Source organism: Diceros bicornis, chromosome 8 (assembly GCF_020826845.1).
Source record: "Diceros bicornis minor isolate mBicDic1 chromosome 8, mDicBic1.mat.cur, whole genome shotgun sequence".
Classification (NCBI taxonomy): Eukaryota; Metazoa; Chordata; class Mammalia; order Perissodactyla; family Rhinocerotidae; genus Diceros; species Diceros bicornis.
The window spans coordinates 1,327,756-1,345,349 of NC_080747.1; the positions used below are offsets into that span (position 1 = coordinate 1,327,756).

Here is a 17,594-nt window from a genome sequence, read left to right on the forward strand (position 1 = left end):
CAAAGAAGGATGCTGTTGGCTACATTAATATCAGATGAGATGGTCTTTAAAGAAAACATCTCTGAAAGGCTGAAGAGGGTCACTATGTAATGTAAAAATGAAAAGCTCCCCAGGCCACTCCATGGCAGGGGAAGACCTTGGTAGGGTTCTGACTCACCTCCTTACTAGTTACAGTTGTGGGGATGGAGGAGACAGCACTGAGAAAATGAACTAAATGTATATCTGATAGCTTGCAAAGATCTTAAAAGTAGTTCACTGAAAAAATATATGAGAGGGCCGGCCCCGTGGCTTAGCGGTTAAGTGTGTGCGCTCCGCTACTGGCGGCCCGGGTTCGGATCCCGGGCGCGCACTGATGCACCGCTTCTCCGGCCATGCTGAGGCCATGTCCCACATACAGCAACTAGAAGGATGTGCAACTATGACATACAACTATCTACTGGGGCTTTGGGGGAAAAAATAAATAAATAAAAATTATAAAAAAAAATATATGAGAGAGAAAACAAGATCCATGGTACAGTAATGCTTAATCTATAAAAATTAAAATTAAAAATCTAAATATAAGATTCTGGTAGAAGATGGTGGCTGCTCACTTCCAAAGCAACAACAACAAAAAAGTACACAAAGTACATCTTCATTGAAACTGCGAGACGGACAGACCTGTCAACCTGAAAAGACCTCTACAAGCAGATCAAAGAACCTGTCTGAGAGCAGGGAATGCAGAGGGGCACTGTGGGGCAGAGCTTGGCAGCTCTCAGGCCAGCACCACACCCTGAGTGGTGCCTGCTTCCAGGAGAACTAAGAGTTTCAAAAGGGGGCAGTGGAGAAAGAAGGTGTGTGTGTGGGGGGGTCCTGGGAAGCTGCAGTCACAGATCTTGGAAAGGATCATCTTCCAAAAGTAAGGCAGCATTCTGGGAGGCAGAGAGAAGGGACCTGAGGCTCTGAGAGCCCACAGAGCTGTGGGCCTTATTGTGAGAAGACCTCCATCAGGCTGACAGCAGAGAAGGGTTCCCTGAGGAAACCTGGAAAACCACCTAGCCCACCCTCCTAGAATCCAGCTAATAACTGCTCCAAGAACTCCAATGCATTCTGAGAAGGATGATGAAAAGGTTATATAAGAAAACCCTGAAAAAAGAACAGCAGAACTACACTGTAGATGGAGAAAAGCCACTGGAAAAATACTGCCAAAAAGCACGTGAACATTATACCCCAACATTCAACATGAATTTTTAAAATGTGAGGAATTAGAGATAGCCAGACAGCAAGGAGAGCTGAATTGTGAACTCACAGAACTCAGGAATGAAATAAAAGGAAAAGAGAAAACCATTTCCAAAGCGAAGCTTAAACCACAAGGAGCAAATAAGAGAGTAGAAAGTGGACACAGGATAGAAATGAAGACTGAACAAAATGCAGCAGAAAGAAAGAAAGAACAAAGAAAGACTAGAGGGAAAAGTGTAACACAGGGAGCAGGCCAAGGAAAGTCTCTCTGCATGAGTATAAGCCAGAGACATACCAGACAGCAGGTAGGAGAGATGCTCCACCTGCAGTTCTAGAAAATGCAAGGGAGATTAAAGAAGACTCGAGTCTAGGTATTGAAAGAATACACTATATTTTAGGGGAAATCCATCCAGAATGGTAATAAGTATCTTACTAAAATTACTGGACATAAAGAATCCTTTGGCTAGCCAGACCAAAAAATCAAATTGCTTAGAAGGGGAAGAAAGTGAGGCTCTCACAGCAGAATCCAAAGCCTGAGGACAGAGGAATAGCACCAACACAATTTTCAAGAAAAGAGTGAACCAAAGATTTTATATTCAGCTGAGTGGTTCTTTAGGTATACTGGCTACAGAGTAACAGGTTTGAACATAAGAGAAGTAAAAGAGAAAATTGCTAAAGGATGAATTTCAGATAGCCAGTGTAAGTCCTCTGAAGCTCCAGTACAAAGTAACAGACAAGGAGGAGGACGACAGAAGGAAATATGTACTCACATTGTTATTGCTAACAGAAACAAGAATGTGGAGAGAACAGAGAGTAGTAGCTATCTAAGAGTCGGAGCTGATAAACCCAAGTAATAGTTGAAGCATATTTAAGAGTAGAGGTAAGAGTGACGTCAGCATCATGGCGGAGTGAGCTTTCCCGTGAATTCTTCCCCCACAAAATACAACAAAAATAACAGCCACAGACCAACAACGGAATCCCAGACAGTCAAAAGCTGGAGCGGAGGGATCCACACTGCCGCACATCTGAGAGCGGAACGTGCTGGGCCCCCGGAGGAAGTGGGGAGAGGTAAGGAGAACTCCGCTCCCTCCCCATCAGATCAGCGATCCGGTCCGCGCGGCTCCCAGAGAGGGGGGAGGGGCGGCCCTCGGTGGGAAACTGTAGCTCTTCGGGCTCTCTCAGCCAGTGGGAAACTCCCGCACAGAGGGCTCAGAGGAGCCACAGGGCTACCATCAACATCTGAGCAACCCAGAGAGCGGATAAAGAGGGGCAAACGAGAAGCCTCCCACGTCAGGGACCCAGAGGGCAAAAGAGAGAGCTCCCCCCTCCCCGCAACCCGGAATCTGCAGCTCGACCAGATCTAGCGGTCCGAGGCAGACCTGAATAAACTGGACTGGACCCGTGGATCGCAGTGGGGAAAAGAAACAAAACAAAACAAAACAAAACTGCGGATCGCAGCAGAAAAACTGGGGCAGAGCGCAGGGGGCTTAGACTACACAGCCCTTTACCACCACACAGTGGCGGCAGGTGGAAATTGCAACCAGAGACTTCCAGGATGAGGAAAATCAAAACCAACACAGGAACCACAATGCAAAAATATATGAAATCACCAGACCAGAAACAAAATGACAAGCACCCAGAAATCAACCCCGAAGACACAGAAATCCATAAACTAAATGACAGAGACTTCAAAATAGCTATCATAAAAACACTCAACGAAATACGAGACAACACAGACAAACAATTAAATGAGATTAGGAGTTTCTTCACAAAAGAGATTGAAATCATAAAGAAAAACCTATCAGGGCTGATGGAGATGAAGAACACAATGGAGGAGATAAAGGAGAATCTGGAATCTTTAAAGAACAGAGCTGACAATATGGAGGAATTAGTACTTTAGAGGATAGGAATACAGATATACTCCAGATGGAAGAAGAGAGAGAACTAAGACTAAAAAGAAATGAAGAAAGACTCCGAGAAATATCGGACTCTATCAGAAAATGTAACATAAGAATTATAGGTATTCCTGAGGGAGAGGAGAGGGAAAGAGGAACAGAGAGCCTATTCAAGGAAATAATAGCTGAAAATTTCCCAAATCTGGGGAAGGAGCAGGAAATACCAGTAAGCGAAGCCAACAGGACGCCTATATATATTAACAGACAAAGGCCTTCACCACGACACCTAGTGGTAAGACTAGCCAGGGTCAACGACAAAGAAACAATATTAAGGGCAGCTAGACAAAAACAAAAAATAACGTACAAAGGAACTCCCATCAGGCTCTCAGCGGATTTCTCAACAGAAACTTTTCAGGCTAGAAGAGACTGGAATGATATATTCAAAATACTAAAAGACAAAAACTTTCAGCCAAGAATACTCTATCCAGCAAAAATATCCTTCAAATATGATGGAGAAATAGTAACTCTCCCAGATAAACAAAAGCTAAGGGAGTTCATGGCCACGAGACCGCCACTACAAGAAATACTCAAGAAGGCCCTCAGGCCTGAAAACAAGAAGAGAAAGGGAACACAAAGCTTGGAGTAAGGAGAAAAGTAGGTAGACAAAATCAGAGAAATAGTAGATCTTTACCGGAATAGGTTAGCAACCACTTAAATACTAAACTCAAAGATCAAAGGAAGAAACTCACCAAAAATAAATTTAACCTCATCACTGTAAACACACAGCCACAACACAAGATAGAATAAGGTATAACAAGAGCAGCTTAGAAGGGGAAGAGGAAAGTGACTGAATTGACTTAGTATAAGGAAATAGGAGGCTATCAGATAATGGACTATCTCATACAGAAGATTTTTCGCCCAAACCTCAAGGTAACCACTAAACAAATAATCAAATTAAAACCACATATGATAAACAAAGAGAAAACTAGGAGAATCATAAGACAGAACAACCAAACTGAATTGGCAGTCCAAAACAAATGGGACAAGAAACAAAGGAAATGCAAAAGAACCAGAAAATAAGTGACAAAACAGCAACATTCAACCCTCATATTTCAATAATTACCCTAAATGTAAATGGATTGAACTCTCCAATCAAAAGATACAGAGTGGCAGGATGGATTAAAAAGCAAGACCCAACAATATGCTGCCTTCAGGAAACACATCTTAGCACTAAAGACAAGCACAGGCTCAGAGTGAAAGGATGGAAGACAATACTCCAAGCTAATGGCAAACAAAAGAAAGCAGGTGTTGCCATACTCATATCAGACAAAGTAGACTTCAAGATAAAACAGGTTAAGAAAGACAAAGAAGGGAAATATATAATGATAAAAGGGACACTCCATCAAGAAGACATATCACTTATAAATATATATGCACCCAACATAGGAGCACCAATGTACATAAAACAACTATTAACAAACCTAAAAGGAGAAATCAACAACAACACAATAATAGTAGGGGATCTTAACACCCCACTTACAGCAATGGATAGATCATCCAGACAAAAAGTTAATAAAGAAATATTAGACTTAAATGAAAAACTGGACGAGATGGACCTAGTAGACATATACAGAGCACTCCACCCAAAAACAGCTGACTACACATTCTTCTCAAGCGCGCATGGAACATTCTCTAGGATAGACCATATGTTGGGAAACAAAGCAAGCCTCAATAAATTTAAGAAGATTGAAATCATAACAAGCATCTTTTCAGACCATAAGGCTATGAAACTGGAAATGAACCAGGAAAAAAAAACTGGGAAAGTGACAAAAATGTGGAGATTAAACAACATGCTACTGAACAACCAATGGATCATTGATGAAATTAAAGGAGAAATCAAAAACTATCTGGAAACAAACGAAAATGATAACATGCCATATCAAACCATATGGGACGCAGCAAAAGCGGTCCTGAGAGGGAAACTCATAGCGATACAAGCCCACCTTAACAAACAAGAAAAAGCCCTAATAGGCAACCTTAAATTACACCTAACAGAACTAGAAAAAGAAGAACAAACAAAGCCCAAAGCCAGCAGAAGGAGAGAAATAATAAAAATCAGAGCAGAAATAAATGATATTGAGACCAAAAAAACAGTAGAAAGGATTAATGAAACAAAGAGTTGGTTCTTCGAGAAGATAAACAAAATAGACAAACCCTTAGCCAGGCTAACTAAGAAAAAAAGAGAAAAGGTTCAAGTAAATAAAATTAGAAATGAAAGAGGAGAAATTACAACGGATACCATGGAAATACAGAGGATTATAAGAGAATACTGTGAGAAATTATATGCCAACAAATTGGACAATCTAGAAGAAATGGATAAATTCTTAGACTTATACAACCTCCCAAAATTGAACCAAGAAGAAATGGAGAATCTGAATAGACCAATCACAAGTAAAGAGATTGAAATAGTAATCAAAAACCTCCCAAAAAATAAAAGTCCAGGACCAGATGGCTTCTCCAGTGAATTTTACCAAACATTCAAAGAAGATTTAATACCCATCCTCCTCAAACTATTCCAAAAAATAGAGGAAGATGGAACACTTCCTGAATCATTCTATGAGGCCAACATCACCCTGATACCGAAACCAGACAAAGACAATACAAAGAAAGAAAATTACAGGCCAATATCGCTGATGAACATTGATGCAAAAATCCTCAACAAAATATTGGCAAACCGAATACAACAATATATTAAAAAGATCATACACCATGATCAAGTGGGATTTATACCAGAGACGCAGGGATGGTTCAACATCCGCAAATCAATCAACGTGATACATCACATCAACAAAACAAAGAATAAAAACCACATGATCATCTCAATAGACGCAGAGAAGGCATTTGACAAGATACAACATCCATTTATGATAAAAACTCTCAATAAAATGGGAATAGAAGGAAAGTACCTCAACATAATAAAGGCCATATATGACAAACCCACAGCTAACATCATACTCAACGGGGAAAGACTGAAAGCCATTCCTCTGAGAACAGGAACGAGGCAGGGCTGCCCACTCTCACCACTCCTGTTCAACATAGTACTGGAGGTTTTGGCCAGAGCAATTAGGCAAGAAAAAGGAATAAAAGGAATCCAAATAGGTAACGAAGAAGTGAAACTCTCACTATTTGCAGATGACATGATTGTATATATAGAAAACCCTAAAGAATCTGTTGGAAAACTGTTAGAAACAATCAACAACTACAGCAAAGTTGCAGGGTACAAAATCAATCTACAAAAATCAGTTGCATTTCTATATGCTAATAATGAACTAACAGAAAGAGAGCTCAAAAAGATAATACCATTTACAATTGCATCAAAAAGAATAAAATACCTAGGAATAAATCTTACCAAGGAGGTGAAGGACCTATACAATGAGAACTACAAGACATTATTGAGGGAAATCTACGATGACATAAAGAAATGGAAAGATATCCCATGCACGTGGATTGGAAGAATAAACATAGTTAAAATGTCTATATTACCTAAAGCAATCTACAGATTCAATGCAATCCCAGTCAGAATCCCAATGACATTCTTCACAGAAATAGAAAAAAGAATACTAAAATTTATATGGGGCAACAAAAGACCCCGAATAGCTAAAGAAATCCTAAAGAAAAAGAACAAAGCAGGAGGCATCACAATTCCTGACTTCAAAACATACTACAAAGCAATAGTAATCAAAACAGCATGGTACTGGTACAAAAACAGACACACAGATCAATGGAACAGAATTGAAAGCCCAGAAATAAAACCACACATATACGGACAGCTAATTTTCGACAAAGGTGCTAAGGACATGCAATGGAGAAAGGAAAGTCTCTTCAATAAATGGTGTTGGGAAAACTGGACATCCACATGCAAAAGAATGAAAGTGGACCATGTGCTATCGCCATTCACAAAAATTAACTCAAAATGGATCAAAGACCTGAAGGTGAGACCTGAAACTATAAAACTCATAGAAGAAAATATAGGCAACACACTATTTGACATTGGGTTTAAAGGAATCTTTTCGGATGACATGCCTACCCAGACTAGGGAAACTAAAGAAAAAATAAACAAGTGGGACTTTATCAGACTAAAGAGCTTTTATAAGACAAATGAAATCAGAATCAAGATGAACAAACAACCAACCAGCTGGGAGAGAATATTTGCAAAACATACATCTGACAAGGGGTTGATCTCCATAATATATAAAGAACTCACACAATTGAACAACAAAAAAACAAACAACCCGATCAAAAAATGGGCAGAGGAAATGAACAGACACTTCTCCAAGGAAGATATACAGATGGCCAATAGGCACATGAAAAGATGCTCAACATCACTAATCATCAGGGAAATGCAAATCAAAACAACACTAAGATACCACCTCACGCCCGTTAGAATGGCTATAATCACCAAGACAAAAAACAACAAATGTTGGAGAGGATGTGGAGAAACAGGAACCCTCATACACAGCTGGTGGGAATGCAAATTGGTGCAGCCTCTATGGAAAACGGTATGGAGATTCCTCAAAGAATTAAAAATAGAGATGCCCTATGACCCAGCCATCCCACTACTGGGAATCTATCCAACGCACCTGAAATCAACAATCCAAAGAGGCTTATGCACCCCTATGTTCATTGCAGCATTATTCACCATAGCCAAGAAGTGGAAGCAACCTAAGTGTCCCTCGACTGACGATTGGATTAAGAAAATGTGGTATATATATACAATGGAATACTACTCAGCCATAAAAAAAGACAAAATCGTCCCATTTGCAACAACATGGATGGGTATTATGTTATGTTATCATCAAAAAGATCGTATTATGTTAAGTGAAATAAGCCAGAAAGAGAAAGACAAACACTGTATGATCTCACTCATATGTGGAATATAAACCAACACATGGACAGAGAAAACTGGACTGTGGTTACCCGGGAAGTGGGGGTGGGGGGTGGGCACAAGGGGTGAAGGGAGTCATATATGGGGTGATGGACAAACAAAAATGTACAACCCAAAATTTCACAATGTTAGAAACCATTAAAATATCAATTAAAAAAAAAAAAAAGAGTAGAGGTAAGCGTTAAGATAATTAAGCTACTGACTAAACTGGGGTTGTAAGGGTGGGAGTGGTGAGGGGAGGAGGAATCGGCTAATTTGATTCTTGATCAGAATAGTGGGTCAGTGGACACTACTTAAAGAGGAGATTAAGGATGTTACATACAGGTGTAAATGCTAGGGTATTCTATAAATGACAACCAGTAGGAAAAAAATCACAAAGTTCCCAACATAACAGGAAAATCAAAATTTAAAAAACTCGACTACTGCATAGTGAAAGGCTTAAAATCCATATAAACGAATAAAATAGACTGATATGTTAGAATTGTGCCCAACATATCAGTCATATTTGTAGAAAGGAATTGGATTAACTCATCTATTAAAAGAAGAGATTTCCTGGGGCCAGCCCATTGGCATAGTGGTTGGGCTCGTGCACTCCACTTCAGCGGCCCAGGGTTCACAGGTTCAGATCCCAGATGTGGACCTACACCACTCATTGAGCCGTGCTGTGGCAGCGACCCACATACAAGATAGAGGAAGACTGGCACAGATGTTAGCTCAGGGCCACTCTTCCTCACCAAAAAAAAAAGAGATTTCCAGATTGGTTCATAAAGCAAAGCCTAATCCTCTGTTGTATGTAAGGAACAAAGAGATTCTGAAAGGTTAAAAATAAGATTGTGTGCAGGGGTATGCCAGGTGAAGTTAAATTTTTTTAAAAATTTAGTTGTTTTCAGCCAAGGTAGAATTCAGGCCCCATCACATTCAGTGATACAAAGGAAGGGGTTTATAATGCTAAAGCCACTACAGGGATGAAATCCGTTGTGCAGAGTGTGCCCCAGATAACACCGCAGCAGCTTTCCCAAAGCAGCACTTAGGGGAGGTGCAGGAGAGAGACAGATTAGGAAAGTCTACTGTGAATTACTTCTCTTAGTTAGAGGTGGAGATCCTGGACAGACAATTAGTATGAGACTAACAAGGAGCAAAAAAATTAACAAGGAAAGAATTAAAGACAAAGCAGAAATTTAGAAGTTAGAGAACAGAAACAATAGGAAGTAATAAGTAAATCACTTTTTACAAACATGCAAAAAAGGGAGCCATATATTTTTCAAAGACACACACATATTCAAGGGTAAATCCCAGGCCCAGTGGAGTAGACTTGGGTGTGAATGTGACAGGGATTAAGGGAGTGGGGGTTGAGGCCCAAGATTCTGTACCCTCCGCTGTGAGTGTACCTGAGGAGCACAAACAGAAGTTCTTGTGACCAAGTGGAGTTCATCCCAGGAATGCAAGGATGGTTTAACACCCCAGTAATTAGTTAAAGGAGGAAAACTGAAAGATCATTTGAGAAAATTCAAAACTATTTCTGATGAAAATTCCTCAGTAAATTAGGAATAGAGGGAAATTTCCTTAGTTTGATAAAGGCTGTCAAAACTCGCCACCAACGTCGTGCTTAAGATGAAACAAGCATTCGTGCTAGATTCAGAAACGAGACAGGACACTCTTGCTGCTGTTCCTCCAGATCCTGGAGGTGCTGGATGGACAATGAGGAGAAGAGGAGCAGAGAAGAGGCACCCGAGAGACAGCTAAGTGTTGAGTTCCAACAACACAGGGAAGTCAAGTGCACAGGTTTCCTCTCTGCCCACCTCCCACATACACAAAACCACAAAAACAGTGAAAATGCATATGCATAAATGGAGCAAGTTTTTGTGGAAAAAAATTTTGACAGTTTTACTTCAGCACATAGAAGATGATGTGAATGAAGGATGACACATACCATGTTTCTGGGGGAGAGATGAAATGATGTAAAGACGTAAATCTTCCCAAATGTAAGTTCACTGTAATCTCAAAAATATTAACAATTTTAAATAAACCTTGACAGGCAATTCCAAAGCCCATATAGAATGATAAATCCGAATGATGAGCCAGTTCTGTACCTTAAATGACTGTGAAGGGTGGGCATGTTCTGGGAGGTGTTAGGGCACTCTCTGTGGCATTGCTGTGAAAACAGTGTGGCCCAAGCCCAGTGGCACATGACAGATGACAGCATTGGGCAGGGGTGGATGCCAGGACCAAATGTCTGCTGATGGCGCCTGCGTGCCTAGGGCGGTGGTAAAGGCCCTCCTTCATGGTAAGCACTGATGTTTCCCCCTCTCTGCACTTACAAAAACAGATTCCAGATGGATTAAAGAACTAGGGAAATATGAGAGATAGCTTTTATAATTTAGGGGTAGGGAAGGCTGTGTTAAGCTAAAACCCCGAATGCATATAACTAAAGATTGATAAAATAGTTGCATAAAACTGAGAAAGCTTTGAGTGAGGAAAGGTATTATAAAGTTAAAATTCAGTTATCTTTTTTTGTGTGTGTGAGGAAGATCAGCCCTGAGCTAACATCTATTGCCAGTCCTCCTCCCTTTTTTTCCCTTTCTCTCGCCACAGCCCCAGTAGATAGTTGTATGTCATAGCTGCAAATCCTTCTAGTTGCTGTATGTGGGACACTGCCTCAGCATGGCTGGACAAGCAGTGTGTCGGTGCGCGCCTGGGATCTGAACCCGGGCCGTGAGTAGCGGAGCGCACGCACTGAACCGCTAAGCCACGGGGGCGGCCCTCAGTTGTTATCTTATGAGAAGGTTTTTGACACCTAGTTAACAATGGTCTAGTTTTCAGAATATATGTATAGAATATCTGCAAATCAATAAGAAAAAGATAAATAAAACAGAGCAAAGACATAATGGGCCATCCCTAGATGAAAAAATACACATGCCTAGCACAAAGGAAAGGATGCTGAGCCTCACTGGTTATCTGGGAAGTGCAAGTTAAAATACTTGGGGCCTGTTGGGATATTGAAGGTGTTGAGGGCCGGTGCTGTACTCACTCCAGGGTGTGTTCTAGAGAAGTATTTGTGCCAGCAAGTGTACATGAAGGTATTGATTGCAGCACTGTCACAGTAACAAAGGGAAACACCTCAAAAATTCATCCATAGAGTCACAGATGAGCATCGCTATGTCTGTGTTAAGAAATATCATGCAGCTATTAAGAGCTACAAAGTTAGATTGTTACAACACTTAGTATAGGAGAAAAAAGCATATTGCAGAGCAAGCACATTCTGAGACCATTTCTGTTTTTAAAGAAACAACTGGCATGGGTGTAGATTAAGTTGGGGTGTGAGTGTGGGGAAGAGATGTGTCAGAACCAGCCTGTCCTGGGCAGGCGTACCCTGGTGAATTGTGTTGCAGGGCAGGGCGCTGGCACACGTGGGCAGGGGAACCTGGCTGGTGACTCAGGCCTGTGGCTGCCTTGGGGCAGCACTCCTGGGGCCACGGAGACCTGTCTTCTGGGTGTCTGTGTTTCCACGTTGATTTACCCTAACTCGCACACCTGACTTTGCATTAACCTGTGACTGTGACACTTGATGCAGCCTAATTTTAAGTACCCTCCTGCCCCCAAGTTTCTCACCTCGGTTGCTCCCATCACAGAGTGGAGATCCCTCACTGTGGTGTGGCTGATCTAGAGACTTTTAGGGTAAAGAAGTCTGAGGCTCTGCTCTGATGTCTACCACTTCACTGTCAATGGGTGATGGTGTCATCTCCGGATTTTTCCATGTAAATGTCCTCGTACACACGAGCACTTGCATTTCAGTGGGTCGAGTCCCAGGAGCTCAAGGGCAGGAGCACAGTGTGCTTCTGTTTGTGATTTACATTGCTTTTGCCAGAATGCTTTCTCAAAACTCTCCCTGCCAGCCATGGGCGGCCCCTCCCATCTCAACCAACAGTCAGCATCAGGATGTGAAGTCAGATTCCATTGTCATTTAATTTGCATTTCCTCAACTCCTTAGGAATTTGGACATCTTCACTTCTGCTCGTCCGTCTGGATTTGCTGTTCGGGAATGTTTGTTTATATCTTTGCCCATTTTGTAGTTCAGTTAGTCTTGTTCTTGTCTGTTAGTGTGAGTTTTCTGTAGGCTGTTGATGTTGACCTTCAGCATCTGTGGTACTCCTATTTCTTCTGGCTCTCTTGTCTGTCATCTGATGGACGGTGTTGGGGAGTGCCAGCTCAATGCCCTGTGCTCACCAGGGCTCGGTCCTCTCCATGTGGACCTGACCTGCCTTCCATGAGCGAGAGAAACGGTACTGGTTTTGGGGGTTTCCTGTCCAAGTGGACATGGGAGACCATGGTTTTCAGTACAACATTAGTTATCCGGCATATCTTATGATGGGCAGAATTCCCTTTAAATAAGAGTGTCATGGCTAAGAATTGACTGCATCTATAAATGTACTTGAAACTTGTTTTTTACCTTACAGGACCGGATAATTGATGCTGGCCCCAAAGGAAACTATTCCCGATTTATGAATCACAGCTGCCAGCCAAACTGTGAGACCCTCAAGTGGACAGTGAACGGTGACACTCGCGTGGGCCTTTTTGCTGTGTGTGACATTCCTGCAGGTACGATGCCTCGGGCTCTGCCCAGGGGCTCCCAGCTGTGCGCGGCAGGCAGAGTGGCCGTTGCCTGATGCTGCATGTGGCCAGACTGGAAAGGCTCTGGGGAAGGGGAGTAGTGATTTGGAAGTTTTGTTATATTTTGAATATCTATTTTACGAAGCAAAATTGAAAAGCCTTGGTATGCTGGTGTGGATGTGGAAAAAATAGGAGCACGTTCTGTAGACCTAATCAGAGCTTCTCGGCATTATTAAAAGACCAGTGTTTCCAGTGTGGTGTCTCCTCTCACCCAGGGACGGAGCTGACTTTTAACTACAACCTCGATTGCTTGGGTAATGAAAAAACAGTCTGTCGGTGTGGAGCCTCTAACTGCAGCGGGTTCCTCGGGGACAGACCAAAGGTAAAGTCATCACGCCATGTGTTTCCTCGCTGATGTCAGCATTTCAGACGTCTGCGAACACATCCCTTTAGTGAAAAGTGGCTGCTTCCAAGTAGACTCGTTGCCGTGACAGGCAGGAGTGGGGTCTCAGCAGGGTGTGGGTGAGGATGGCAGAGGAGGCTGCACGTGAGGCCCCAGGCAGCTGCCGGCCTTTCTCTTCATGTGAAAGGTCTGTTGTTCGAGTTTTCTCTGTATTAGTGTGCCAAGATTGCCACAGCGAAGTGCCACAGACTGGGGACACAGAACTTTAGTCTCCTACAGTTCACGAGGCCAAAAATCCTAAATCAAAATGTTATCAGGGCTGCACTCCCTCTGAAGGCTCTTGGGGAGAATCTGTTCCATGACTGTCTCCTAGCTTCTGGTGGTTTCCAGCAATACTTGGCATCCTTGGCTTGCAGATGCATCACTTCAATCTCTGCCTTCCTCTTCACATGGCCTTCTCCCTGTCTGTCTCTGTGTCTCTTTTCCTCTTATAAGGACACGAGTCGTATTGGATTAAGGCCACACCCTACTCCAGTGTGACCTTATCCTAACTTAATTACACCTGCAACAACCCTATTTCCAAATAAGGTCACATTCTGAGGTTCTGGGAAGGACATGAATTTTGGGGGACACTATTCCACCCAGTACACTTTCCCCCACTTGCTGTACCATGTAAAACCTGGGCCTGAAGAGACTGGACAATTGCAGGCATCTAAGCCTGGAGCAGGAATGTCCACGCTGGTGTCTGCTACTTCAGCCTAGGGAATAATTTTGCTTCCCTCATTTGTTCTCACATTCATAATGAAATTCTTAATAGAAAGAACCAAGATGCACCACGTAGTGGGGCAGGAGCCACTCCTTGGCCCTGTGTGTTGGATCAGCAGATCTGGGAGGCATGGCCCTGCTGGTGCCAAGGCATTATTGTAGGAGGCTTGTGCTTGTTTCATGTTCAACTTTTCTTATGTTCAGTAAAATAAGTATAAGAATCTATTTGAGGAGCAATCCTGTTGGGCGTGCACCTTCTTCCCTATTCAGCATAGAGAACTCCCCTATTCTTTTGATGTTAGAACATCTCCAAAGATTTCTAAAATTCCTGTATCTTAACTTTGGCTCTTTTGACCTCTCTTTTTATAGTTTGCTTTTTATTATTGCTTCAGTCCATGCAATTCTTTTAAGTGAACTGTATTTACTTCTGAATTCTAGACCTCAACGTCCCTTTCTTCAGAGGAAAAGGGCAAAAAGTCCAAGAAAAAAACCAGGAGGCGTAGAACAAAAGGTGAAGGAAAGAAGAAGTCTGAAGACGAGTGCTTCCGCTGTGGCGACGGGGGCCAGCTGGTGCTGTGTGACCGCAAGTTCTGCACCAAGGCCTACCACCTGTCCTGCCTGGGCCTGGGCAAGCGGCCCTTCGGTGGGTGAACAGGCTCCACTGCAGCCTTCTGGGGTTCCGGGGCTGCACCACGGGCTTTCCCCGTCCATTGTTCTCCCCACCTGGCCTCTCCTCGCCTGCCTAGGCCTCACCCAGGCACAGGTGTCATTACAAGGCACCCTTGTAATTCAGGTAGTGAGCCCCCAGCTCAGGGTGGCAGAGGCTTTCCTCGTTCAGCTAGATCTGCACACTGAGTTGAGATCTGCTGTGTGAATGACCGTGGAGCCTGCTAGATCACCCAGAGGAGGGGCTCAGGCAGCCGCCCTCACAGGCCCAGGTGGAGAGGCAGCTCTGTGAGTTGGTGCCTGGTCAGTGCTGAAGCCTGAAATGAGCCAGGGCTGGTGCATGGGGGGAAGGAGGAGGCCCCGGGAGCACAGCTCTTCCCAGAAGAGAAGGGTCTGTGGCCTCCCAGGCTGCCCCAGACCTAGGAAGGAGTGCAGGGAGCCACCCTAGACGTGGGCTGCTCCCCTCAGAGATGGCACTTGTGTGTCAGGAGGAGCTGCTTGGTGATGATGGAGCTGCAGACCTGCCTCTTTATCTGGAAGACGAGGGAGTGAGCTCCACCTTCTGCCACTACCACATTTCAAAGATTACAGTGGGCATCAGTGTGAAAATATTAACTATGATCTCAGAAGAAAAATTGAGAGGTGCTTACCCAAAGACAGAAAATCTGAAAAGCTATAACAAGAAAAGTCAAACATGTTTGACTGGGGAAAAACAAAAAACTTTGGCAAAAGATGACAAAGCAAGGTTAACAGATAAATATTAGAGAAAAGTATTTGCGGTGAATATAATAGTTATCCCTAACTTAACAAAGAGCCTCTACAAATTAATGCCAGAAAGATCAATACTCCATGGGAAAACTGGTCCAGGCTACAAATAGGCAGGTCACAGAAGAGAAGCCAGGGTGATCAGTGGACATGCACAGAACTTAGCCTCGTTTGTGGGCAGAAGGCCCAGCATGCCACCCACGCCCGCTTAGCGCTGGTAGGCGCGGTGACCTGGACCTCCGAGGCAGCCAGGTGCGGCCTGTTCACAGGGTGGGCGCTCTCCACCAGGCCCACCCGCCCACCCACCGCGCCTCTGAGCACCAATATTAGCGTCTCTTTATGTTTTGAGAGTTGGATGGAAAGCAATCTCTTGTTTAATTTGTATTCATCTGAGTAGACAGAGTTTTAAAATTTGTTTTCAACCATGAAAATGTTAAAAGTTGTGATTCCGTCACTACTGTCTGGTAATGTTTTGTGTTTCGTTCCAGGGAAGTGGGAATGTCCTTGGCATCACTGTGACGTGTGTGGCAAACCTTCTACTTCATTTTGCCACTTTTGCCCCAATTCGTTTTGCAAGGAACACCAAGATGGGACAGCCTTCAGCTCTACCCAGGATGGGCGGTCATACTGCTGTGAGCATGACTTGGGGGCAGAGTCGGTTAGAAGTGCCAAGACTGAGAAACCCTTTCCAGAACCCATGAAGTCAAAGGGGAAGAGGAAGAAGAGGAGGTGTTGGCGGAGGGTCACCGAAGGCAAATAGCGCCAGGTGGTGGCTTGGCCAGATCCAGGGCAGCGTTGGGCAGCCAGCCCACCTTGTGGGTAGAGGGCCGAGTGTGGGACTGGCCCGAAGGACCCAGCTTGAAGCCACCACAGATAGAGTATAGGCCTCCTAGGGAGGGAGCGTCTTCCCCACCACTGAGCCATCCTCAGCAGCGCCCGCTGCGTCTGCACTGATGACCCATCTGAGCCGCGTGGTTCGGAAGGTTCCAGGACAAACAAGCCTTACTACACAGCATTACAGCTACACTTGAATTTCTAAGAATGTCAAGGTTCCCTCCCACTCTATTTTTTTAGGATAAAGTTATGATTGAAATTTAATTGGCATATGAAATGTTTTTATCTCACCCGAAATGTATAGAGTAGTATTTTTTTCTAAAGGATCACTATTATCTCTTTAATCTTAACAATGTTACTCAGTCTGCTTACCTGTCGTCATCACTCAGGAGAGCCCAGGGTGGGGCCTGGGCAAGGACTCAGACCCTGAATTCCTTGGAAATCATAATTTTGATCATTATTTTGCTCTTAGGAAACAACTGTATGATTTTTTTATACTAATGTGAAATTTTTCCTCAAAATGCTTCTTTTCCATCCTAGTGAGAAGCCGGCCCCAGGAATGGTGATAGTGATAGTGTTGTTGTAAGATTTCCCCTGTAGGTTTTTTCTCTTCATGGATTTGAACTAAATGCCGCTATCATGTCAGCCTTTAAAGGGTAGGGTCGCGTGGAGCAGCCTTTCCTGACGAGGCTCGGTTGGGCGCTTCTCACCTGTGCCTGTCTCCTGAACACACTAGGTTCTTACCAACATTGGGGGAAGACTTTGTATATTTTTTTTTGTTTGGCTTTTCTTTATCAGTTTCTGGCTTTATTCTCAATATATTTTTGCTAAACTTGTTTCACAAATTACCACCGACTGAAATGTGTATTTACTGATGCGACCCTGAGTTCTCACAACAAAAGGAATGAACTCGGTAGGGCTGTGGCCCCTGTGGTGAGTTTCTTTCAAGTGAAAACTTAGGGACATGGTTTTGAACGTGTTGTGTTCTGCCCTCCCTGTAGTACCGCAGGTGACGGTCCAGTAGCAGGGCACTGCTAGGTGCTCCCCTCTTGGGACCCAGTGGACGTGGGAAATGTGCATTTCTGGAAAATGTTCTTTTCGGGGTCTGAGCAGAGACCTGGAGTTTGGAACTATTGCCATCTGAAGTTATTTCCATTTCATCACACTTTGTGGGTCTGTTCATGGAAAATGTGAATTCTGCTGGTCACACATGCTCAGTACCACCGAGAAGCACTTGTCCTGGGGCTTGAGGGCTGCTGGGCACCACCGACCTGACGGGCATGTGGGGATCTGGTCTTGCGACGGCCAGGCCTGACACTGTTTCCCTGTGAGATTTCCGTTAACCTTTAGTTATTAAAAGGCCCAGCCCCATAAAGTGAGAAACTTCTGGGAAGTACTAAGTTCTCTGTGGAAGACTTGATCCTTCTTTTCTAGAGCTTCTCTGAGCATCCCAAGAAAAGGGGCTGAGAAAAGGGGGGAGCGTCCTTCCAGGCACCCC

At 43.6% G+C, this 17,594-nt stretch overlaps 1 protein-coding gene and 1 non-coding gene across 10 annotated transcripts in view; both read left to right on the plus strand.

Moving 5' to 3' along the window:
* The window catches only part of NSD2 (nuclear receptor binding SET domain protein 2), a 97,127-nt gene extending 80,183 nt beyond the window's left edge, over positions 1–16,944 (plus strand). For all 9 annotated transcript variants that reach the window (XM_058546546.1, XM_058546545.1, XM_058546554.1 and 6 more), the window contains 4 exons: positions 12,510–12,651; positions 12,939–13,045; positions 14,270–14,474; positions 15,751–16,944. In XM_058546546.1, the coding sequence (XP_058402529.1) occupies positions 12,510–12,651; positions 12,939–13,045; positions 14,270–14,474; positions 15,751–16,022 (726 nt within the window). In that variant the 3' untranslated portion in view covers positions 16,023–16,944. The remainder of the gene's footprint in view (positions 1–12,509; positions 12,652–12,938; positions 13,046–14,269; positions 14,475–15,750) is intronic.
* Positions 12,272–12,397, plus strand: LOC131409880 (small Cajal body-specific RNA 23). The gene has a single exon (XR_009221067.1). It is a non-coding gene; the product is annotated as a small Cajal body-specific RNA 23 (non-coding RNA).
* Positions 16,945–17,594: the final 650 nt, after the last annotated feature.